This window comes from Dasypus novemcinctus, chromosome 23 (assembly GCF_030445035.2).
Source record: "Dasypus novemcinctus isolate mDasNov1 chromosome 23, mDasNov1.1.hap2, whole genome shotgun sequence".
Taxonomy (NCBI): Eukaryota; Metazoa; Chordata; class Mammalia; order Cingulata; family Dasypodidae; genus Dasypus; species Dasypus novemcinctus.
Window position 1 is genome coordinate 15499941 of NC_080695.1, and position 23446 is coordinate 15523386.

The following is a 23446-nucleotide window of genomic DNA, read 5'->3' on the forward strand; positions in this document are numbered from 1 at the left end:
GGGCAGGGAGCAGATCCGTCCCTGGAGGCGTAGGAGGGAGCGCAGCCCTGCGCCACCTCGATTTCTCCCTGCCAGGCTCCGGGCTGCGAGAACCCAGGTCTGTGGTCTGAAGCCGCCAGGTTTGTGCAGCCAGCAAGTTCACCTTGTTCCACAGCCACGGGAGGCTAAGACACCAGGGAGACTCTTCCCATGGCAGTTCAAGAAACCACTCACTTGCGGTTGGAACAAGAGCCAAGGGAAATTGGAGGGACCATGTGTCCCCAAACCCTGCAGAGCAGGCAGGAGACAAAGGGAACACGTCACCCTAACTGGAAGCCCTGGAAGCTGGTGGGGAGCAGAGCAATCCATTGGTTCTCCCTGTCGTTGCCTTTGAGGAGCTTGAGGCCCAGGGGAGGAAAGTGACTCCCCCAAGGTCACCCAGCAGTGGTGGCAAAATCGAGTTCAGGAGCCAGGTGTCTAGATGCTCTGTCAAATGCTCTTTCCACTACTTGCTTCACATGACATGCTTTCTCACTCTCACAATGGGGTTCCCCCACAAGATGGCTGGAGGGGGTTTCCCGGGATTTAGTTTCCAGTTCATCCTGCTAGGCGCTGTTTCCAGCCATGGGATGTCATCACAAGGATAACCAGTACCATGATGGTAGGCGCTGACATTGGTTGAGCCCTGTGTCCTGCCAGCCGTTATTTCCTCTCATCCTCATGACAACCCTATGGTACCCCATTTCACAGATGGGGCAACTGGGGCTGAGAGGGTGTGGCACTTTGATATGGGTGTGAATTCCAAAAATATGTTTATAATCTGATCTGTACCTGGCCATGGTTGATTTACGATTAGGGCATTGAGTCCCCAACCCTTGGTGGGGGGGGATTCACAGATAAAAGGTATGGTAAAGAACAGAATTGAGGGGTTTTTTTTGTTTTTGTTTTTTAGAATTTTTTTTCTCTCCCCTTCCCCGCCCCCCAGTTGTCTGCTCTGTGTCCATTCGCTGTACATTCCTCTGTGTCCACTTGTATTCTTGTCAGCGGCACCCAGAATCTCTGTCTCATTTTGTTGAGTCATCTTGCTGCGTCAGTTCTCCGTGTGTGTGGCGCCATTCTTGGGCAGGCTGCAATTTTTTCGCACTGGGCAGCCCTCCTTATGGGACGCACTCCTTGCACAAGGGGCACTCCTACGCAGGGGACACCCCTGCGAAGCAGGGCACTCCTTGCGCACATCAGCACTGCGCGTGGGCCAGCTCATTACATGGGTCAGGAAGCCCTGGGTTTCAACCTTGGACCTCCCATGTGGTAGACGGACACCCTATCCATTGGGCCAAATCTACTTCCCGAGGGTTTTCTGATTTGGGGTTTTGATGTTGGAGTTTGATGCCGAAGACTTAAGCTAGAGCCCCGGGGAGTCAGCACGCAGAGGAAAGAGAAGCCAACCCCTGGAAGAAAGAACCCTTGAACCCAGAGAAAAGCAAGTCCCAGGAATGTAGGAAACCAGGAAGCCTGAACCCTCGCAGATGTCGGCAGCCATCTTGCTCCAAATAGACTTTGGTGAGGGAAGTAACTTATGCTTTATGGCCTGGTATCTGTAAGCTCCTACCCCAAATAAAAACCCTTTGTAAAAACCAACTAATTTCTGGTATTTTGCATTAGCACCCCTTTGTTAATTATAAACCCACGGTTTACAATACCCCTTCCCATGCAGCCAACTCCTACATTTCACTGCTGCCTCCCAAGTGTTCTGAAAAACAAAGCAATATGGTCTTTTCCTTGTTAAGTACTGGGAAGAATTGGAGCGTGGTCAGAGAGGACGATGGCCAGGGCCGGTGTCTCTCGATCTCCAGGTTGGGTGGCCAGGGAAGGACGCCACGAGGAGCATCTGAACAGAATCCGGCAAGGAGCCCACCATGCCAGGATCAGAGAGAAGGGCATTTTGGACAAAGGGAACGGTTTGGAATTTTCCCCCGAAGACTGTGGAAGTCCTTGGAAGGTTTAAGCAGGGGAGAGACGTGGTTTGCCGTGTGGTCAGTGGCTTGTAGGGGTTCCCAGGGAAACAGTGTGAGAAAAGGTTTGAAATGTTCAGAGAATCGGATGGTGGTGAAGGAGTGGGGACAGGAGCAGGGCTGGGGAGAGAGGGAGGGAATCTGAGACCAGCACTTTCATTTTGCACCCCCTGTTCCCTGGGTCTGCGCTCCCTAATGGGGTGAATGATCTTGGAAAATAAAGGACTGCGCCCCAGCTGGGCCCACCCACAGCTCTGCCACTTCTGCTTTATGGAGTCAAGCTGCTGTAAGGTGGGGGGGCGGGGTTGGGGGGATGCTTGGGGTCTGGTGGGGAGAACGGGAGTGTCTGAGGTGGGATTTTTGCCCAAGAACTGTCATTCAGGGGGCAGATTTTCTTCTGCCTCGGAGTCCACTCTGTCCCCCCTCCACTGCTCCCTACCAGGAGAGGGCTGGGGTGGGAAAGAAACACACACTCTCTGCACCCCTGCTCCCTAAATCTCCACCGCAGCGACCCACCAGTCTTCTCCCTCGTCAGGTCTCATGGCGGCCCTTCTCCAGGGTACTGAGGATAGGGAGGGGAGGAAGCTGTCTGGGTGCTGAGACCTCTAGGAAAAGAAAGACCCATGTATCTTCTCCTTCTTTCCCATCCCTTTCTTTCCCACGAGGCTTCCTGGCCAGCCAGGCCAAGCCCAGACAGGACTCCAAGTCTGGGAGTGGGATGTGCCAACAGCTCCCCTGGCTGCTGGCCCAACTCACTGTCTTCTTTTTCCCCCACCTCTTCCCAAGAGGCTGAAGATACCAAAGGAAAATGAGAGCAGTATTCCTTCCCACGAGTCCACAGCCTCAAGCCAGGACTGGCTGCCAGGCCTATAGCTACTTGCAAGGCTATTTCCCAGTGACCCTCTGGAGCCCAGCTTTCACCCTTCCCTACCCTCCTCTCACTAAAATGTTAGCGCCCCGCAGGAAGACAAGCCAGTCTCTAAGGACTTGGAGGGGCTGATCCTGGATCTTAGATGGGAGGCACCACCACAAAGCCCTGGGACCCATTACATCTCAGGGCTTTCTGGGAAATAAACACTGCACCATGTTGTTTGGCCCATAACAGGGGAAGTGATGAATAACTGGTGATTGAAAGCTCCAGAAAGGAGCCACTGTAATTGATTTGTTCTGTGGCTCTGCCTGAAAACACGCTTTGACTTAAGGCTGAACCCAGGACTGATTCCCAGAAGCCCCACTTCATTCATTCATTCACTGACTACCTGCTAAGGAACATGGTCTGGGCGAGCCAGACTCAATGAACGAAAGCTACATCACCTTAAACATAAACTTTCCTTCTCTCAGTTTTCTCCTCTGAAAAATGGAAGTGCTAATACTTCATCACAAAGCTGTTGTGAGAATTACTTAGAATAAGACATAAAAATAGTCATAGCAAGAAAACAGTTTGGTGGTTCCTCAAAGTGTTAAACATAGAAATACCCTATGGTGGGGAGCAGGTGTGGCTCAGTGGCTGAGCCCCTGCTTCCCATATATGAGGTCCTGGGTTAAATCCCAGTGTTGGAGATTTGGACCCGAAGGGTATCGGGAATGAAAGAAAGAGAAAAGGGAGAAGGAAACAAAGAGAAAGAACGAGAGAGCTGGGATCAGGGGGTCTGCGAGCAATAACTCCTCAGACAATTTTATCGTTTACAAGGGGCTCTCTATATACCCCAGTGTACGTGACAAGAAGCAGGCATATGTAGCCTACGTGCCAATAAGCATAAACATATAGCCTATGTGTCATCAAGCAGCAACACGGATTAGCTATCAGCATTACCCATAGTCTAAGGAATTTTAAAAAATCTTATCTCAAGGTACAAAGTCTAAGTGTTCTATTCAGTACAAAAGGTATGCTCGTCTTTTCTTTCAGCCTTTAACAGCTTTGTCGCATTTGCCAGGAACTCTTAATTACCGCATTCCTTAGGTTGCGAGCGTAGCCATGGAGACAGCACTAGCATGGAGACAGCATGTCTCTCCTTGAGAGGCCACTGTGCCTCAGTTTCCAACATCCCAGGTACCTCCTAAAAACCAAACAAAGGGAAATGGATGTGGCTCAAGCGATCGAGCTCCCATCTACCACAGGGGAGGTTTCAGGTTCAGCTCTTGACGCCTCCTAAAGAAGACAGGGAGCCGGGGCAACATGCAGGCACGGCAAGCAGACACAACAGGATGACGCAACAAGATGAGACACAAGAAGGAAAAAAAACATAATGAGAGACACAACAAAGCAGGGAGCAGAGGTGGATCAAGTGATTAGGCACCTCCCTCCCAAATCAGAGGTCCCAAGTTCAGTTCCTGGTGCCTCCTAAAGAAACAAGGAAGACAAACAGACACAGCAAGTACAAACAATGAGGGTGGGGAGAAATAAATAAAATAAATCTTTAAAAACAAACAAACAAACAAAAACAGAACCACCCTATGACCTGGCAAACCCACTTCTTTGGGGTGTATAACCCTAAAGAAATGAAAACAGGGTCTCAAATAGCTACCTGAATACCAATGTTCATAGCAGCATTATTCATAACAGCCAAAAGGTAGAAACATCCCAGATGTCCATCAACAGATGTACGGATTAAAAAAAAAAAGTGATTTATACATTCAAAGAAGTATTATTCAATCATAGAAAGGAATGAAGTTCTAAACATGCTACAACATGGACTAAAGCTTATTTCATTTTCAGTGAAATAAGCCAGACACAAAAGGACAAATAGTGTCTGAATTATATGAAATATGTAGAATAAGCAAATTCATAGAGACAGAAAGTAGTTTAGAGGTTACCAGGGGTCAGGTGGAGGGGGCGAATGGGAGTTATTGCTTTAGTGGGTACTGGGTTTCCTTTTGGGGTGCTGAAAGGGTTTTGGTGATGGATGGCGTGATGTTCACACAACGTTACGAATGTAATTCGTTCCACTGAATTGTACGTTCGAAATGTGCTAGAAAAAAGTGCTCCCAAGGGCCCTAGGAACATCCAGACACCACAGGCAAGCCACACGGCCTCGTGAACTCAACACCCACCCAGCAGGCCCCAGCTGGCAATATAGGAAAAACCTGCTTCCCCAGTATAACATAGTTATACTTATTTCTAAATCCCCAAATCAGGATTCTTTTCTTTTATCAGACCCTATAATTTTCAATTTTCCTGTTAAGTGTGTTTCTCAGGGACAGGATGTCTTCGGATTGCTCCTGTGCCAGTGGAGCCCTGAGATCCAGCAAGTTGCAGCCAGCTCCTGCTCTCCAGTTCTTCAGGCTTGTCCTGGGGAGCCAACAGAAAGACGGTGATGGACGAGCCCCACCCCAAAAGCAAGGAGTAGCTTCAACCACAAGCAAAATAATTCCCTTCCTCTGCCCCATGATATCTATGTCCCTTCTCAGCCTGAAGGGACAGCATCCCAAATCCCTCAATATCGAGGAATGATCAAAAAATGGTGGGAAGGGAAGCGGACTTGGCCCAATGGATAGGGCATCCGCCTACCACATGGGAGGTCCGCAGTTCAAACCCCGGGTCTCCTTGACCTGCGTGGAACTGGCCCATGCGCAGTGCTGATGCACGCAAGGAGTGCCGTGCCATGCAGGGGTGTCCCCCGCATAGGGGAGCCCCACGCGCAAGGAGTGCGCCCCGTCAGGAGAGCTGCCCAGCATGAAAGAAAGTGCAGCCTGCCCAGGAATGGCGCCACACACATGGAGAGCTGATGCAGCAAGATGATGCAACAAAAAGAAACACAGATTCCTGGTGCTGCTGATAAGGATAGAAGCGGTCACAGAAGAACATAGTGAATGGACACAGAGAGCAGACAACGGGGTGGGGGGGTGGATAAATAAATAAATCTTAAAAAAAAATGGGGGAAGCAAATTGGCTCAAGCGATTGGGCTCCCGTCTACCATATAGGAGGTCCAGGGTTCAATGCCCAGGGCTTCCTGGTGAAGCCGAGCTGGCCTGCGTGGAAAGCTGGTGCAGCAAGATGACACAACAAAAAGAGACACAGAGGAAAGACAATAAGAGACACAGCAAACCAGGGAGCTGAAGTGGCGCAAGAGATTGAGCACCTCTCTCCCACTCTGGAAAGGTCCCAGGATCGGTTCCCAGTGCTGCCCAAAAAGAAGATAAGCAGACACAGAAGAAAGCACAGCAAATGGACACAGAGGGCAGACAGTGAGCGCGGACGGGTCGGGGGTGAGGTGGGATAGCCACTGACCAAATTTATTGTTCTTGTGGTTATCTTGTGCTGAGTATCTTGTAACATCGATTTTTTTTTTAATGGTTAAAATGGGAAGTTTTGTTTTATACATGTTGACACAATACAATTCTTTGAAAAATAGTTACAGGTGTTTGGTAAGTTTGGGGGGACACTGCTGCGGCCGCTAAGCACTGAGGGGCAGCCCGGCGGGGAAATGGGCCTTTCCTCCTGGGCTCAGGGTGGCAGAGCTGTCGTGCAGCCCCTGGCCGCCTGCCATGCTGCGGAAAGGCCACCGGGATTCCCAGCAACATGACCAAACTGTCCCAGAACTGCAGGCCCCGACTCTGCAGTGACTCGAGGGTTCCAGCAAACAGTCCTCCTGGCTCCCGCATACCCGGGCTTTTCCCCCCCGCTCCTGGGGCGAGGCTGTCTGAGCAAGACCCCGTGCAGGCCTGCGTGCTCGCCCTCCACCCGCCCCTAGCCCTGGCCCCCCTTCTCTCTGCCCTACCCCGCCCCCACGCCTGCGAACCCTTCAATCTCTGGATGTCGCTGTCGGGGAAATTTCTTGTTAAATATGCCTGCTTTTCCTCGGGGAAAGCCCCTCCCCTCAGGCAGGAGAAGGGGGCTCTCAGAAGGCTCTGAGCGCCTTCCGGGCCCATCCCTTTTGCCTCCTCAGAGGCTCTGACCTTGGAGAGTCGGAGAGTGCAGGGGGGCCACGCAGAGGCCGGCCTGGCCGTGCCAGCAGGGGCTGCCAGCGCCGCCTCCTCTTCTGTCGGGCCTCGGGCAAGTCCCGCAGCCTCCCCAGGTCTCACACGGCCTCTCCTGCAGGATAGCGAGCAGCTGGCGCAGGGCCTGGTACACAGCAGGTGCTTAATAAGTGGGTGCTGTGGCTGTAGTTTGGGGCCTGGCCGTTCCCACAAGCAGTCCAGCCCTCACAAGTGTGCAGGCCCAGAGCCTGCTGCCCCCCACCCGGGCCCACAGGGTACTCCCGCACCTATGTGGGTCCCCACCTCGGGCCCCTTCCCGTCCCCTTCCCCCACCCCCAAGTGTCCCTCCTTGTCTCTGACCATCACAAACACACGCGCTCTGTTCGGAAATATCAATATTTATTTCCCAAGAGTTTGATAATTTCTACAAATCGAATAAACACAATGAAGGGGAGTATGTGGGACCCCAGGTCTGGCCTTGGGCTCCCAATAAGGGGGTGACAGCGTGAAAACTTCTCCTCACCCTCAACTCCTGGCCTGCCGCCCTGACCCCTCCTATCAGCCTCACCTGAGAGTGAGGCGGGGGCTCTCTGAGGATCGGGCATTTCCCCTAGAGGGGACTTCGGGCGTCCTGCTTGGGGCCCTGAGCCGGGGCAGGCTGGGGGCTGGCGTGGGCCCGGGCATGGCGCCGCCGTCGCCGCTCCTGCCGGCGGGCCAGCTGCCGCAGTTGTTTCCGGATGGCCCACAGCACCAGGTACACTTCCCGCAGCATCTCAGCTTCCGGCGACTCCAAAGGGGACCTGGTCGTCATTTGGGAGGGGATCGAAGCAGAACTCTCAGGCGACTAGAAAAGACAGAGAGCTGACAGTGTGCCACGAGCCTGGCCCACAAAGAACCGGCCGGGTGCCGGGAGCTGCAGGTCAAGAGCTAAGGGCACCTCTTATCCTTTTTAATGTAACATTTTTATGTGATGTCTGTATCTTCAAAAATACATAATTTGCAAAAATGATGTGGTGGTGGGGTGGGGAGTGGGTTATATGGGAAGGAAGGAAGGGAAGGAAGGGTCAGCAAAGAAAATATATTGCCAAAAGAGCAAAGGGTTTGGCTGCCCCGCCCCGGGCTCCCCGTTTTCCAGGACCTTGCACCACGTAGAGGAAGCTTGTAGGAAAAGAGGGAGAGTGGGGGAAACCCAAAAGAAGAGAACACAAACCCCTAGTGCAGCCTCAGAAGGCTCCCTGGAGGAGGCCTCCAGGCCTGCCTATCCCTCGGCCTCCTGGGCACCTCTCAGATGTCAACACGTCTTGTCCCAGCACCCCAAACTCAGCCCCTTCTCCCCCAGGTCTGCTCTTCCTTCTCCGTCCTGCACGCCGAGGATCCGCACCGGCCTACCCTGCCTTGTCCCTCTCTTTCCCCCTCGCCCCCTTCCAACTGGCCGCCCGGTCCACTGACGCTTCCTCCCAGCGCCCCTCATTTCCATGAACTTGCTCTCCCTGCTGCCGCGGCGCCCCGTCCGGACGCCCTCACGGCAGCCCAGCCCGCACCAGCCTCCCCTGGAGCTTCCTGCCTGGCCCCTCGTGCCCTTCGGAACCCCCTCCCCAGGGCAACTCGGTGATCTTGATTTTTGTTTGTTTTTCTTTTCCTTTTCTTAGGTGAGCTTGTTTTTTAATTAGTTTTTTAAAATCAATCCTTTATTCAAGGCCAAAATCGGTTGCTTTGATAGTGACCTAGACATCTTTTTTATTAAACTCTTTTATTTTGAGATCATCGTAGAGCCACATACAGCGGTAAGAACTACTACGGAGCTCTTGTGTCCCCTTTACCCACTTTCCCCCAATGTTAACACCTTTCAGTGCTCCAGAACAAGCTCAGTCAAAATACGGACATTGACACAAGCTATTGGTCTTTTCCAGATTCCCCGTTTTCCTGCGCTCATCTGGGCGTGTCTGTGTGTATTTAATTCTACGCCATCTTGTCATATTTTTCGTGCATCCAACTGCCACAGTCAACATCCAGCACGTCCTCCTCATGCTCCCCTTGGATAACAGCTGCCACCTCCCCGTCCAGCCCCTAGCAACCCCTCAACCGCTAATCTGTTCTCCACTGCTGTCCTTCGGTCATTTCAAGCAAGTTCTAGAACATGAATGGAATCATGCAGTACATATCCTTTCAGGGAGCCAATGGGGCTCAGTGGTTGAGGGCTGGCTTCCCACATACGAGGTCTGGGGTTCAATCCCCAGCCCTGGTACCTCAAAGGACAAATATATTTATATACACGTAAATCCTTTTGGGATCGGCTTTTATCATTCGGCTGAATCCCCTTGAGATTCATCCAGTTGTGGCCTGGATCAGGTTTGCCCGTTTTTATTGTCGAGGGGCACCCCGCGGTGTGGATGCACCACCGTTTACCCATTCATCGGCTGGAGGCGGCCTTTGGCTATCACGAATAAAGCTGCTAAGAATATCCGTGGACGGATTCTTCCGTGAACGTAAGGTTTCACTCTTTGGGACAAATGCCTGAGAGTGCGGTTGCTGGGTCGTGGGATAAACGAATGTTTAGTTTTCCAAGAAACTACCAAGCTGTTTTCCAGGGCGAGCAGATCATTTTACAGGACATTCCCACCAGCAACGAAAGGGCGCCGGTGAGTGTCTAAATCAAGATCTGATCGTGTCACTCCTCTGCTCCAATGTTCTTAGGGTAAAATCCAAAGTCTGTCACTTGGGCCTCCCACCTGGCGTCCCTCCCACTCTGACCCATACGCCTTGGGCCAGTCCAGCTCACGCTAGCTTTTCTCCCTACCCACCTCCACATAAGCCAGGTGAATTGCAGGGCGCTTCCTTGACTCCCAGGGGTCTGGAGGAGACGCCCTCCTCTGCACCTCCCTGCACCCCTTAGGTCACTGAACCAACAACGCCTTCTGTCTTGTCTGGACCCCCCCCCCCCCAGCCGGGTGTATCCCCAGTGCCTGCCTCAGGGCTTGGCAGTTAACAAAGGTACCAGAAATAATTATGGAAGAAGCGGGAATGTGTCACCGGGGACTGGGGAGGCTGGGGGTGGGTGGGGACAGGGGGACCGGCGCTGACCTTCCAGGGGCACATCTGCCAGCCGGTCTGCAGGGCCGAAACCATGAGTGTCGAGACAGACTGGACGGCCGTCCGTGGCAGCTGCAGCAGGGAGTGGGCCTCTTGGCCCAGCTCCAGCTGGGTGCCCTCTGCCGGGCTGACCACTAGGCAAGGCTCGCCCACGTCGGGGGGCTCATCCAGCTTGAGGTCCTTGGCCTCGACAACTTTTAAAGGCTTCTCGACCCTCTTCACATGCTTCGTGGAGCCAGGGTGCCCCAATGTGGTTGGCTTAGCTCTGTGTCTCCAGAACAAAACCTAAGAACCAAGGCATGGAGAGGGGAGACAGAGGCAGCGGTCAATGGAAATCAAGACCCAAAGGCTTGGGGAAAGGGGGACACGGGCAGCGAGCCCCTCCCCAGCTGTCCTCCCGCACTGCCTCCCCGTCCTGTCTTGCTTGGCCCCCAGCAGGGGAGGGAGGCCGGGGGTGGGGGACGGCTGTGACCTAGGGAGAGGGACATCGGGACCAGGCAGTCTCTGAAACTCACCCAGCAAGTAATCTTTCGCCAAACCCACCGGAAGAAGCCTAGGAACCCAGTCATGGGTCCTGAGAGGACGACCCCCGAAGGAGGCGGCTGGGACCCGCCGGGGGGGACGGGCTGCGGGCCAGCGGCCGCCACCCGAGGGGTCTCGTGGGAGCCAAGGCGCTTCAAGTTCAGCAGCGAGAACAGGAGTAGGGGATCCGAGGGGGGCGCTCCTCCCAGCGACTCATCCAGGCCTTTCCTCCCCTCCCTGGGACAGGGAGAGGAGTCAAGTGGAGGAGAATGTGGGGGGAGGGAGAGTTCTAGTCCATTGTGAGAGGCTGCCGGCCCTGCCCCAACCCCCGAGGCCCTGCCAGGACCCCCGGGGCCAAGCCCTACGCCCTCGGCCCTTCTCCCCCAGATCCAGGAAGGAAAACTACCAGTGGCCACGTGCCCGCTGGGACACGCAAGCTTCACAGCCCCTGGGGTAGGTGTGACTGTCGGTGCCCTTTTGCCAGGGAGGAATCTAAGATTCTGGAAAACCAGGGAACCCGACCAAGGTCATACATCTGGCGAGGGACAGGGCAGGGACAGGCCCCTCTCCGGGGGTGAGGCGCTGACTTCCCGGCCTTCCCCGCTAGGTGGGGCCCTGCTCCCGACCTGCCCCTTCTCCCCGGGCCGGGGCAGGAGGGAGGCGCTGGGACCGGCGCCCGCAGCGGCTCGCGGGGAGGGGCCCGCTCGCCCACGGGGCCGGGTCCCAGCCAGCTGGGGGTGGACGCGGCGGCAGCCGGCCAGGCCTGGCGAGGGCACCGTGTGCCCGGAGAGCCTGGCCCACACCCAGCCCCGAGACAAGGGGCCCATTCAGGGCCCCCCGCCCCGCCCCCAGGCAGCCACCCGGATCCAGCCCGCAGTGGGGACACGCTGGGAAGCTGGGGGTGGATCCTGCACCATCACCAAAGGCCTCATTGTTTCCCTGTCCCCCCAGCACGTGGGCAGACGCCCCCCTCCTCCGCCTCGCCTGCCCCGTCCTAGGGGCAGAGCTGCCGGCCCCCTCGGGCTGCAGCTCTCTCTCTCTCCACCACTCTGCCTCGGCGGCATCAAACCTCTCCAGCCTGGACAAATGTCCAGAGCTCCCGGGCTCAGCCTCGTCTTCCTCCCGCAGGCGGAAGCGGCCGGAGCAGGCCCCCGACCTTGACACCAGCAAAGAGATGCCAGCCCCCAAGTTCAAGTTTCTTCAGATCTTTTAATTATAATTATTATTTTAATAACAACCTGAACCCCAGAACTTCCAGATACTGTCCATACTCCCTTCCCCTGGGCAGGGGAGAGAGAGCACTGTGAGGAAACAAGGTGGGGGAGGGGAGTGCCCAGGGGCCTCCAACTCCCCCAAGCCATCTACTGCTGGGGGTCCCAGAACCCTGACCCCGAGGGGGCGGGGAGGGAGAGGCTCCATCTCACACCCAGTCCCCAAGCCCTCCCACCCCCTCCAGGCCCGGGGACCCCCCCCCAGCCCAGTCCCTGGGGACTGTGGGGGAGCTGGGAGAAGGGAAGGGGGTCAGGCCAGTACAGAGCCTTGAACTCGCGTCCCCGGGAAATCGGGGGCATTAAAGCTGCAGAGGAAGAGGGGCGGGCAGCTGGCGCAAGGCCCCACGGCCGTGGCAGCTCCCAAAGGCACATTGTGAGGGAAGGCAGGCTCAGACGGAGGGCCCATTGGGCGCGGGGGGCCCGAGCCGCGGGACCCCCGAGGTGGGCAGCTGGGCCAGCTGCTCGGGGCTGGCCAGGGCACGCAGCAGCCCATTCTCCTGCTCCAGCGCGGCATTCCGCTCGGCCAAGTCCCGGATCTGCTCCTTCAGCACCTCCACCTCCTCCCGGACCGCGAACATGAGGTGGGACTTCACCAAGTCCTGGGGGGCCCGGGGACAGGCAGAGCGTCAGGGGTCCCAGGGCACCCCCCGCACCCCGTCATCCCCTGCCCAGGGCCCGCCCTGCAGACCGGGCATGAAGAGGACAGGTCCCTGCTCCCACGCGACCAGGGGCCACTGGAGACAAAGCAGAGCGGGTGGGGGCGAGGACGCAGGGCCAGGGCTCCAGGGCAGAGATGGGGGACCAGGAGAAGTGAAGGGTTCAGGGGAAGATAGGAGGGGGGCAGAGGACCCAGGGGGATTCCCCTGGGACCAGTCGAGGAGCTGGGAGTCAGGATTCCCTGGTACTGCCGAGGGGAGGGCTGGGGCAGAGGGGCTGCTGAAGGGGGCAGGGGCCCGGGTGGTGGCACGGAGAGCCAGGACCTCCTGGGGCCAAGGGACCCTCGCGGCTTCTTACCATGGCTTGTTCGATCTTGTTGTCAATGCCAACCAGGCTTCCGGAGCCGCTGGAGAGACACGGGAAGGTGAGGAGTGGAGGAGCAGGTGGCAAGCCAGGTGTCACCCCAGCCGCCGGCCTGCCCTGTGCCCCGTTCCTGCAGCCCCCCGCCCGCACCCCTGCCCGTACCTGTGACAGTAGAGAATCAGGGAGAGGAGGGTTTTGTCCACCCCCCGGCGGGGTAGGGGTCGCTGCCCAGGCCCGCCCAGGCCCCGGTGGGGTGGGGGTCCTGACGCCCCTCGGATGGGGGATGCCGCCCGAGGGGAGCAAGGAGAAGAGACACAGCCCCTCTTGCGGGGTGGCCCGGGAGCCATCCCGACCACCCGGGTCTCAAAGGATGACACCAGGGACTTGACCGAGACCCCCGGCTGGGCCATCCCGGAGGACAACAGGTCCTCGGGACCCCCAAAGGGAGAGGGCTGTATCGGAAGGAGCGCCTGGGGGGCTCAGAGCCCCCCGGGCAGAGCAGGGTCTGGCTGGTGCCAGGCACGCAGGGAGGAGACAGCGCCCAGAGGGTGCCGGCCTGAAAATATACACCGCCCCCCGGGGCAAGGCCTGGCTGCCATTGGCTCCTCCGGGACACGGGGACCCCCGCCCGCCGGCTCCATGGTGGGCGGGAATTCCCAGGCACGGTCAGTGCCAGGGTCCCCTTCTCGCCCTGGCACGAATCCCAGAGCTGAGGGGAGGGGGACGGTGGAGGGCAGTCAGCTGGTGGCCCGGGGCTGGGGAGGGGGGTGTGAAAAGTGGGGAGAGCCTGGCCCTGGGAGGCGTCCGGCTGCTGACCCCAGCCTCACCCCTCTGCACCAACAGAGGCCTCCTTGGAGGCCTCAGCTCTGCTGAGCTGGGACAGGGTGGGGGGGTGCAGTTAAGGGGGTTGGATGTGCCTGTAGGCTCCCTGGGACTCAGAGCACCCACCCCACCCCCCAGACCCAAAGCCTGCAATATGCACAGCAACTCTTGAGGCCTGGGCCATAGGTTCCCCCACCTGCCATGCTGGGGGTGAGGAGGGGGAAAGGTTACCACGGCAACGGACACAAAAGCCCTGTAAATTGAGCTCAGCCTCTGGAGCTGGGACCTGGGTCTGGGGGTCTTGGAGGGAGCACAGGTTTGAGGGACGATGGGAAGGTGAGGCTGGAGGGGGGATGTTGGGAACAGGCGCAGGAGCGTTGGAAAGGCAGCTGGGAGCTGGCCACAGGGAGGACAGCGGGTTCTGGCTGCAGTCTGTGAAGTGGCCACCAGGGGTCGACTCAGGCCAATCTCACAGGCCCCCAGGGCCAGGCTCCTGGGCTGGCCATCCCCAGGGCGCTAGACTGGCTCCCAGTCCCAGACCCGGCTCTTCTCCCCAGCTCAGGACCTTCCTTCCCAGGCCGCCGTGCTCCACTGCATCCTCCAGGGCTCCTGCCTCACCCCCTCAGCCCCCAGGCCAGCCCTCCAGGACAGCGGGTGCTGTCCTCCCGCCCCCAGCTCTCAGCTTCACCCCTCTCAGAGTGCAGGCCCCAGCCTGCTGCACGACCACCCTGCCCCCTCCCCCCTGCTCCCTTGTCAAGCCCTCCCTCCAGGCGGACAGGTCCAACTTGCTTGGGGGGTGCAGCACTCCATTCAAGGTGACCCTTGGATGAGGCCCTGCAGCCAGCAAGGGAGCAGGAGGGAGCTGGGAATTTTCCATTTCCCGTCCAAGCTCTGGGTGCAGAAGGCGCTGACAGGTGGGGGCCAGAGAGGAACCAAGAGGACGGCCAGCCCTGAGAGGACAGTGCTGGGTGGGGTGGGGGAAGGACACCTGGGACTCTCGGGGTGCGGGGAGGGACAAGTTCAAGAGCAGAGGGTGGGCCGGCTAGCTGGAGAGTCAGAGCAGCTTTCAAGCTATTTCAGTCCGTGCCACCTGGGTGGAGACTGGGACATCCCAGAAAACCCAAGCCCAGAACACAGAGGCATGGAGGCCAGAGAGGGGCAGAGCCACAGGGAGAGGGACACTGGTCCGGCTTTGGCGGACACTGGGGTGAAGATGGCAAGGAAGCGGTTCCTTCTTGCCAGAAAGAAAGGAATAATACAACAGCAAACTTTGGTTGGCTGATAGATGACTATCTCCTGTTTGTCTAGTGCTTCCTAGTTGTTGGAAGCCCTTTCTCACTCTCACGTGCTCACAGTAACACTTGAGACTCCGGTCATCCCAGCCCTCCCAGTAAGACCCCCCCAGGGAGGGCCTGCGGGCTCTTGCTGGAATTCCTGGGCAGGAGCAGGAAGCCTGGTCTGAGAGATGGGATAAGCCCTGACTACACGCTCCAAAGGTGACTTTGTGTGACTAAGAACAAAACGCCCCCTTCTCCAAGAGCCTTAAAAGTGCCATCGTCCGGAAAACCATCATGACTTCAGGCATCCACCACGACTACAAAGGTGAAAGGCGCCCCCTGGAGTTGTGCGAAGCATGATGGGCACAACCAGGGTCCCGTGGAGGGCTCTTGGGACCTCTCTGAAGGTCAAATGAAACAGTCTCAAAATGAGGATCCGGTAAAGCAGCAGGACATCTGGGAGGTGGGGCAGCGCTGACCCCAGTCCCAAGGGCGAGCCCTGCTCCCATCTGGGAGGCGGGGCAGCTCTGACCCCAGCCCCAGGGGCGAGCCCTGCTCCCTCACAGGGTTCGGAGGAGCCCCCAGGGCTGGGCCTGAGGCCAAAAACACTCCCTCCCTCCCGGATCTGTGGGCTGGGCCAGGCCAGGGGAGGTAGGGAGGAGGCTGGCGCCTTGCCCGGCTCGGGAGAGCTGTCCCAGCCTCTGTCCTGGAGAGAAATGGCATCCTGGAGACAGCTGGGTTGCCTCCTCCCCTGCCCTGGGACATGGGGTCCCCGTGGGAGTTTGTGAAGAGAGCATGGCTTTTGGGGGTCAGACGTAGGTTTGGATGCCAATCCAGCCACTTACTGACCCGGTGACCCTGGGCAAGTTTCCAAAACCCTCCTGCTGAGCCTCGGTGTCATCGGGAAAGGGGGGATCAGTGGGTCGCTTTTAGGATTGCATAAGATCCGGAGCGCCTGATGCAAAGGAGGCCCTGGGTCCATAACAGGACCTGTGCTTTCCTGGGTCCCGGGGATCCACTGCCTTCAAGGCTGGATCCTCCCGGCCCGCCACCCAGCCATTCATTCGCTCACTCGGACCTTCACCCAGCGCCTGCCAAGTATTCTTGCACCCAGGAGCCTGCCAAGTATTCTTGCACCCAGGAACAGGCGAGCAGTTGGAAGCCACCAGGGTCCCTCCCACCCCAAGTTACAGATTCTGGATCCTCCTGGAATCCAGGCAATAAACAGCCCAGCCCCCTTCCCACTCACAAGAGAGATTCCATGATAGGAGGGCCAGTTCCCCAGCCAGCTCCATCACCCCTGAGGGGTGAGGTGGGGTCTACATGCCCCAACCCGGGAAGGGGACTCGGCAGGGGACATGGCCCAGCCCGAACCTGCTGGCCCAGCAGGGTGGGGCAGGAGGGGAGGGCTGGGCCAGAGCCCCGGAGCCTGGGAGCTTGGAGGGCAGCAGGGGCAAGTGGAGGCTGGAAGCCGGTCAGACTAGGGTGTGCAGAGGACGACTGATGGGAGGAAGGAGGGAACAGGGATCCAGGGAGGGAGGGGACAAGTCAAAAACCGCTGAGGCCCCTGGAGGCAGAGCTGCTAAGACAGAAAGCAGGACTACGGAAAGTCAACAGCCAGGGGGAGGGACCCGCCCTCTAGCCAGAGAACCTCCCCTGTGGCTGGGGAGAGGGTGGGAAGCGCTGAGAATAGCAGCCAGGGGCAGGTGACTCTCCTGGCCTCACACATTCCTGAGTGGGGAGCCCAGAAGCGCCCTAGGCCCTGCCTAGCTTTGTCCCCCGTTTTCCACCCAGCCCCCCATGGACGCCCCTGCCCTCCATCCCACCCTTTCCTGCTCCCCTCGGTCTCCAAAGCCTCAGGTCCTTTCCCTTGGGGGACTCAGCCCCTGACTCGAGGTGGGGTGTCAGGATCAGGAGGGGCTCCCATCTGGCAGAGGCCCCTCCAGCACCCTCTCTTGCTAAGCCCCACCCCTTCTCGCCTTTCCACTAGGAAGTCCCTCCCCTCCAGGGCCTCCGACAGGAAGCCCCACTCCCGCCTGCCCCGGACCTTCTCCCCTGCCTATCAGCCCACGGCCAGACGGGAGCAGCCTAGTTATCGGCCACGCAATTTTGTTCCTCCCTTTTCAGCTTGCTGACATTCCTGTGTTGAAACCTGGCCCTCGAAACAGGAAGTTCTGCCCACCCCACCAATGAACAGGGCGTTCTCGCTGCTAGGGCAGCCCGGGAGAGCCTGCTGACCGAGGCCGCCCCCCCGACAGCCAACCCCTGCCACGGGGAAGGCTCAGCCCTCCTGGGGCCCAGACACGGCCACTCTACGGGACGGGACCTGCAGGAATTGCTGCCTTGGCATTGGAAGCCCTCGTCCGTACAGACTCTTGGGGTGCTTCCTCCAAAGGCAGAGGGGGCCCAGGAGGGCTGGGGGTGGCGCTCATCTCCTAGTGCCGCCTCCAGGACATTCGCCAGCACCTTCTTAGGTTTGGCTGGATGACCTCTAAATCCGCACCAGCTCGGGGATGTGACCACAGCGACTCCCTCCAGACTAAGACCATCAACACCTGACACTCCCAGGCCAACGGGCCCCACCTGCAGGAGGGAGCGCGTCCCAGGCCTCTCCCAGCTGGACTTGGTGGGAGGAACGCCTTCCCAGCAGTGTCACGCAGAGACCCCAGGTGCTGCGTGGGGAGCCCGGGGCTCACCGCCCACCACGCGAGCCCACCTACCTGTCGTCATCGCTGTCCAGGTGGCCGCTGATGGCCAACATGGAGCGGGCCAGGCTGAGGCTCTGGGCTGCCGCTGCCCCGAAGGGGTCTGGAGACTTGTGAACCAGGCTGGCGTCGGGGAAGAAGTAGAAGGAGGGGGAGCTGGGGCGCGAGTCGAGCCGGGGCACCTGGAGGCGGAGAGATGGCACATCATGTGGAGAGATGGGGACAGGCATCTCACCATCTGCCCAGCGGCCTTCCTCCCTCCACAGCCCTCCCCCATGCCCTTCCCAGGACCGGGAGCCTGGCATCTCCGGTCCCTCTCTCCCCTGATGCTGGGTAGAGGCATTGGGCAGGGACTGGAAGCACTGGGGACAGTGTCCATCGTGAGGACGGGCGTAAGAGGCTTTCAGACACTGGTTTAGGGGATACCAGAGAGGAGCTATGGTCTGCACCCCAGCATCCTTTCTCCTGCTCAGCCAGAGAGTGGCTTCTGTCCCCTGACTTCTTCACGCTGCTCAAATGACACGTGTTCAGAAAGGTATCTTTTCCCCCCTGTCATTCACCAGGTCACTGCGATGTTTTATTTCACTTTTTATTGTACTTAACGTGATCTGAAATTGAAGTATATCCTGTGTCTCCCCTGCTGGAAGGTAAGCACCAGGGGGACCGCGCTTAGTTCAATAACTGCCTGCAGAATGAATGAAGCCTCAGAAGCTGTTCTCGCCCCCACTCCAGCCTCTCCCCTCCAACATCTGGGGACCCAGGTGAAGTTCTCGGCAGCTCTGGGCCTTTGTGGGGGGAAGGGAGCAGTGGAAGTTGGGGGGGGCGGGGCCTGGGCGTGGACCCACACAGCCCATCAGGCGCTGGGGGCGGCTGCTAAAGGGCGGGGGCGACAGGAACAAGCCTCCTCTGTGAGGCCCAGGAGGCCCGAGCTTCTCGGAAAAGCCGAGAACACGGAGTCCAAGGTGGCTAGAGGGACGGAGGAGAGGAAGGGGCCCGGGTGGTGGCCCCCAGCCCTTCACCCCAATCCCCAGTCCTGCCAGAGGCAACTGAGAAGGAAGGGGGGGTGTCAAAGGGCAGAGGAACAGCCACACGGGACACCCAACCCTGGCAGGGTGGGGGCCCCGGGAGAAGGCAGGGGGGTTGGGCAGCACTGAGAGAGGGGCAGGATGGGGAGGCAGGGGGCAGAGGGCTTTGCTCTGGAAGCAGGGCGTCTGGGGACAGGGACATGTCAAGAAATAGCATCTTCTCCCCTGGGGTGGGAGCTGCATGGAAGAGCTCAAATAAAGTAGGGGTGTGTGTGAGAGATGTGAGCAGGAGGGCGGGGTGGGGGGGGCAGCCGGTCCTGACCGGTCCTGACAGGGCCCAGACACCCAGTGGCAGGTTATTTTTATACTGTGGTTTGTGCCCAAGGCCGGGAGGGGGGGGCAGTTCCCATCCTCACTCTCCCTGCCTTCCTCCCGCCCCAAGGTGTTATTTTCTCCTCCAGGAGAGGCATTCGGCCCCCACATCCCTGGCTGCCCACCACCACCACCACCGCCCCCACCAGGGACCCAGGCATCCTGCCCCCCAGTCCAGACTTGTTCCTCTTTTGGAGACAGGAAGCAGAAAGAGCAGCTGGTTTAACCCTTTCTCGCCCGCTTCCTGCCCTCCAAGGTGGTCTCCCCCACCAGAGATCCAGAGGCGGGAAACTGAGACCCCAAACTGGGTCCCTGTAACGTGTCTCCCCGACCCAGTTCCTCAGGACGAGAGACTAGGCTTGGGCCAGAGCTGGAGAGGGGGCTGTGATGGGTGGCTAGTGGGAAGGAGAAGACCCCGGCATTGGGGTTGGACTTGGAATGGACTCACAATGGAATGCCCACCTTTGGTTCCCACCCCCTCCCCCAAAATCCCTGGCAGCTCCTCACCCGAAGGCTCAGCACACACACATACCCAGCCCTGCAGGGGCTTCCACCCTCGACTCCTCAAGCCAGAAGGGGTGAGACCAAGATGGAAGGTGAAGGCCAAAGTGAGGAGGCGGCGGAGGTGGAGAGGCAGAGACCAGCCAAGGTAGAGGCAAGGCCAAAGAAGGCGCAGGATGCGGGAGGAAGCAAATAAAGGCCCGGGAGGACTAGAAAGGGACTTCTAAGAGGTATGGAAGGGAAGGGAAAGGAGGAGCTCTCTGCTCTGATAGACAGGTGATGACGGGGAGGCACTGTAGAGGTGAGGGGGAAAGGGGATGGCCCAGGGTGGAGGCTAGGCAGAGGCTGAGCTGGAACTGCGCGGCCCCCGGGGGGTCTCCCTTACCTGCCCTGACTCCTCCGGAGCACCCAACTCCATCCTCAGCCGCAGGGCCCCATCCTTCCTTCGGGACAGTGGAGGTGTCGCAGCGGCTGAGCTCCCGGCCTCCGCTTCCACCCTCAGGGAGGGCAGGGGTGTAGGGCCCCTGGGTGTGACCGTGCCGGTCTCCCCGGCCCCGGCTTCCGGGGGGCGCTGCGGGGATGCGGAGACCGACAGCGGGGGAGTCTCCGCCCGGGCTTTGCCAGACCCTGCCAGCTGGCCCAGCCCCCCAGTTAAGGAGCGGGCCTGAGGTCCGGGGGAGGTGGGGGGCGGCCGGAGCCAGGATGTGGGGCTCGGCGACAGGCCTGGCTGCGGGGCCGGGGTGCCCAGGCCCAAGCTGGCCAGCTCCAACCTGGAATCCAAAGATCTGCCCCCAGTGCCCCCAGAGGCCCCCCGAATTCCCTCGAGGAGCCGGCCAAAGCTAGGGGGTTCCAGGTCTCGCTCATACACGTCCACACACGTCCAGCGACCTCGGCGGTAGGGCTCTCCCAGGCCGTGGGGCAGCTTCACCACCCGGAAGCGGGAGGCAGGGGCCCCGGGCGGCGGGGAGCCATTCCGGGGAGTACTCTTGCCCCCTGGTTCGGGGGTGGGCTCCCCGTTGGGCAGGCGGGGCGGAGGCCCGGTGGGGGCCGGTGGGGTCGGGGGGTCGGCACCCCCCGGGCTCCCTGGGCCCTCGTAGTCGGTGGTGACGCTGGTGATTTGGAAACTGCTCTTCTTCCTGCCCCCGCTCATGGTCCCTGGGGCTCAGGCCTGGGCCGAGACGGGCAGGGGTTGGGGGGCAGCTGGGGCTCTGCGTGGGGGCTCAGGCACCCCTGGAACAGGGGGGCCACATGGCAGGGGCATCAGGGCCCCTAGGGACGTCTGGGTCCGACATGGCGGGAGGGCCTGGCGGGAACTGGGGGTGCCTGGTTGGTGAAGGCAGAGGGGAGGGGAGGCAGCGGGGGTGGGGGTGGGGGGGCAGGGGCAGGTTTTTCCTGCTGATGTCGCTGCCGAACTCCAGAGCTGAGTTTGCAAACTAGAAAAAAAGAGAGAGAGGCTGCTGTGTGCGAGAGAGAAAGCAGTGGGCAGGCCATCTCCGGGGCTTCCTCTCTGGGGAGCAGGATGGGGGAGGAAGGGGAAACCACCAGAGACCCAGGGACAAAGAGACGCACAGAGAGGGCAGGGACCAGAGGCGCGGGGTGGCCATCCCAGTGGGTGCCGAGTGCAAGAAGAGGCAGCTGGCACCCAAAGTTTGGCCTTGCTGGCCCAGGACTCAAATCCACGGGATGGGGGTTGCCTCGAGGGCAGGGGCTTTGGGGTCTGGGTGACCAGCAGCAGCTCAGCTGTCCCGGCCTCCGCGGGGGCACCGCAGCCCCGCTCCCGCATCCCTGGGGCTGCGGTGGCAGCGCGGCCCGCCCCGCCCAGCCCTGAGCCCTACCTCTCCGGCCTCGGACGCGCAGTGGAGCTGGGGTCGCCCCTGCCTAGGATCTTCGAGGGTCCTTCCCTGGGGCCTCTTGGCCCCGGGCAGCTCGAGGAGCGCAGGGGGCGATCAGGGGCTGCCCGGTCCTCTTTGGGGGCCGCACTTGGCCCCGCAAGGCATCTCCGTGGAAAGTTTGCTCGCCAGCGAAGAAGGAGCCCCCCGCCTCCTCGGCGGAGCCCAGGCGCGGCCTCCGAAGCCCCGAGGGTCTCCCGACCGCCCGCCGCTCCTCCAGGTGGAAAGCCTCCCCGGGGGCAGCCGGCCTCAGCGGTCTCGGTGCGCGGGTCCCCCAAGCGTCCTCCCGCGTGGCCACGCTGGCTCGGTCCCCCTGCTCCTCGGCTCCAGCCTCGCAGTCTGTCCCTTTCGGGGCTGTTGACAACCCCCACACCAGGAAGTCCTGCCTCCCCGGGCCTGCTGACGGCGCCGCGCCGCCTCCTCCCGCCGCGCCTCCGCCCCTTCCTCCTCCTCCCGCGCGCCCGGGGCGCCCCGCCAGCTGGCCCCGCGCCAGGCCCGCCGCGGCCGCCGCACTGCCGCTGCCGCAGCCGCTGCTCGGGCTGGGCCTGGGGCGCCGACAGCCCGCCTTACCCCCACCCCTGCCGGCTCGCCTCGCCTCGCCTCTTCCCCGGCGGCGGGGGCCCGAGGGCGGGGAGAAAGGGGAGGCGTTGCGGGAGGCCAGGGCTTCCCTCACTTGCAGGCGCTTGCGGGCCTGGAGCCCCACGGTCAGTGGGAAGGCGATTGCCGGGCGCCGTACCCCTTAAGAGCCTGGGACATGCTGTCCTGCTGCTCTGCTGTCATCACACCTCATTTGGTTTTCACAGTACCCGTGTGAGGAAGATGCTCTTACTTCCCCTGCCCACTTATCTATGTACTTACTTATTTTAGGAGGTACCTGGGATTGCACCCAGGACTTCGTCTAGGGGAAGCAGGCGCTCAACCATTTACGCTACATCTGCACCGCGGGCCCCCCTTTTTTAAAGATTGTTATGAGGGGAGCGAATGTGGCTCAAGCAGTAGAGCGCCTGTTTCCCACATATGCGGTCCTGGGTTTGGGCCCAGTACCTAAAAAAAATTAAAAAAATAAAAGTATATTATGGAAAATTTCAAACATGCACCAATCGTTTCTATCAACAGTCACCAACTCACAGCTCATCTTGGTGTCATCTATACACCCCACCCCCCAATCTTTGGTTGTGTTTTGCTGGAATATTTGAAATCAAATCCCAGACATCGCTTACCCCCCCTTATTAGATGTGGAAATGGAGAGCCAGGAGGTTCAAAAAGGCTCTCAGGCGCAGAGGAGGGACGTACTACAAGCTCAGGTGTGTCCTCATGGGGCCCTCATGAACGGACACACAGGTAGAAAGAGACGCAGGTGCGGCTTTCTACTTTCACTCCAATTGCTGGCCATGCGGTCACCCACCCAGGTGCACCCAAGGACAAGCCCTGGCTGGCCTCAGTCTGCTCCCCCCAACCCTTCCCACCTCTCCCATCACTTGTTGTTTTTTTTTCATATATTTTTATATATAAACCCATCGCTTGTTATGAAGGCAAACCCACACACTTAACAAGCACCTACTAGGTGCCACCCACAGCCAACATTCCAAGAAGGATTCTTTTAGCAAAAGCAGTTTCTAATGATCACATCTGCCTTTCAGATGCAGAAGGAAATGGATTCCTCACATTTCTGCACTTCCCATAATTATCTTCATTGAATGCTCAAAACTGTCCTGAGTGGAGATGGGGAGTTTTGAGCTCCACTGTTTCAACAAAGGAAACTGAGGCTCAGAGGCATTCCGCTACTTGCCCAAGGCCTTAGAACTTTGACTCCTATTCCAGTGCTCTTCCCGCCATCCCTCTCTTTCCCATATTCCTCCTCCCTCACTCCGTTAGCTCCTGGAAATTTCCGACCACCCTTTGAGGTTAGGCAAAAAATAAAACAATGCCACCCCCATCTATAAACTCATTCTTTATTCCCTGGCTAAAAAAAGCACCTGCCTCTCTCCCTTTAGCCATAGTAATAGGGTTCCTGAGGCCCCTCGAGTCCTTTTTTTTTTGGGG

The 23446-nt window shown here is 59.2% G+C and overlaps 2 protein-coding genes and 2 long non-coding RNA genes across 4 annotated transcripts; 2 read left to right on the forward strand and 2 right to left on the reverse strand.

The window, feature by feature from the left end:
- Window positions 1–7289: 7289 nt before the first annotated feature.
- On the reverse strand, window positions 7290–10878 carry SPACDR (sperm acrosome developmental regulator). The gene is made up of 3 exons (XM_004457166.4): window positions 10515–10878; window positions 9991–10284; window positions 7290–7753 (listed from the first exon to the last, which is right to left on the reverse strand). Exons 1-3 carry the CDS (start codon window positions 10566–10568, stop codon window positions 7520–7522), a joined length of 582 nt encoding a protein of 193 aa, XP_004457223.2. The 5' UTR covers window positions 10569–10878; the 3' UTR covers window positions 7290–7519.
- An 8-nt stretch (window positions 10879–10886) lies between these two features.
- On the forward strand, window positions 10887–11772 carry LOC131275476 (uncharacterized). Its single transcript, XR_009182932.2, has 2 exons — window positions 10887–10974; window positions 11650–11772. It is a non-coding gene; the product is annotated as an uncharacterized lncRNA (long non-coding RNA).
- On the reverse strand, window positions 11711–20664 carry TSC22D4 (TSC22 domain family member 4). The gene is made up of 4 exons (XM_004457167.5): window positions 19900–20664; window positions 17632–17798; window positions 12807–12855; window positions 11711–12391 (listed from the first exon to the last, which is right to left on the reverse strand). The coding sequence occupies exons 1-4, from the start codon at window positions 20662–20664 to the stop codon at window positions 12182–12184; spliced, it is 1191 nt and encodes a 396-aa protein (XP_004457224.1). The 3' UTR covers window positions 11711–12181.
- LOC131275475 (uncharacterized) lies at window positions 12841–19904 on the forward strand. Its single transcript, XR_009182930.2, has 3 exons — window positions 12841–12873; window positions 17039–18377; window positions 19513–19904. It is a non-coding gene; the product is annotated as an uncharacterized lncRNA (long non-coding RNA).
- Window positions 20665–23446: the final 2782 nt, after the last annotated feature.

Excerpts from the sequence above, each read along its gene's own strand:
- SPACDR (XM_004457166.4), bottom strand. The coding sequence starts at position 10,568 with ATGACTGGGTTCCTAGGCTTCTTCCGGTGGGTTTGGCGAAAGATTACT. Across the intron at positions 10,285-10,514 it reads GGCGAAAGATTACTTGCTGG|GTTTTGTTCTGGAGACACAG; the intron begins GTGAGTTTCAGA and ends CTTGGTTCTTAG. Across the intron at positions 7,754-9,990 it reads GGCAGATGTGCCCCTGGAAG|TCGCCTGAGAGTTCTGCTTC; the intron begins GTCAGCGCCGGT and ends TGTCTTTTCTAG.
- TSC22D4 (XM_004457167.5), bottom strand. The coding sequence starts at position 20,664 with ATGAGCGGGGGCAGGAAGAAGAGCAGTTTCCAAATCACCAGCGTCACC. Across the intron at positions 12,856-17,631 it reads CTGGACAGCGATGACGACAG|CGGCTCCGGAAGCCTGGTTG; the intron begins GTAGGTGGGCTC and ends GTGTCTCTCCAG. Across the intron at positions 12,392-12,806 it reads ACAAGATCGAACAAGCCATG|GACTTGGTGAAGTCCCACCT; the intron begins GTAAGAAGCCGC and ends CGGGCCCCCCAG.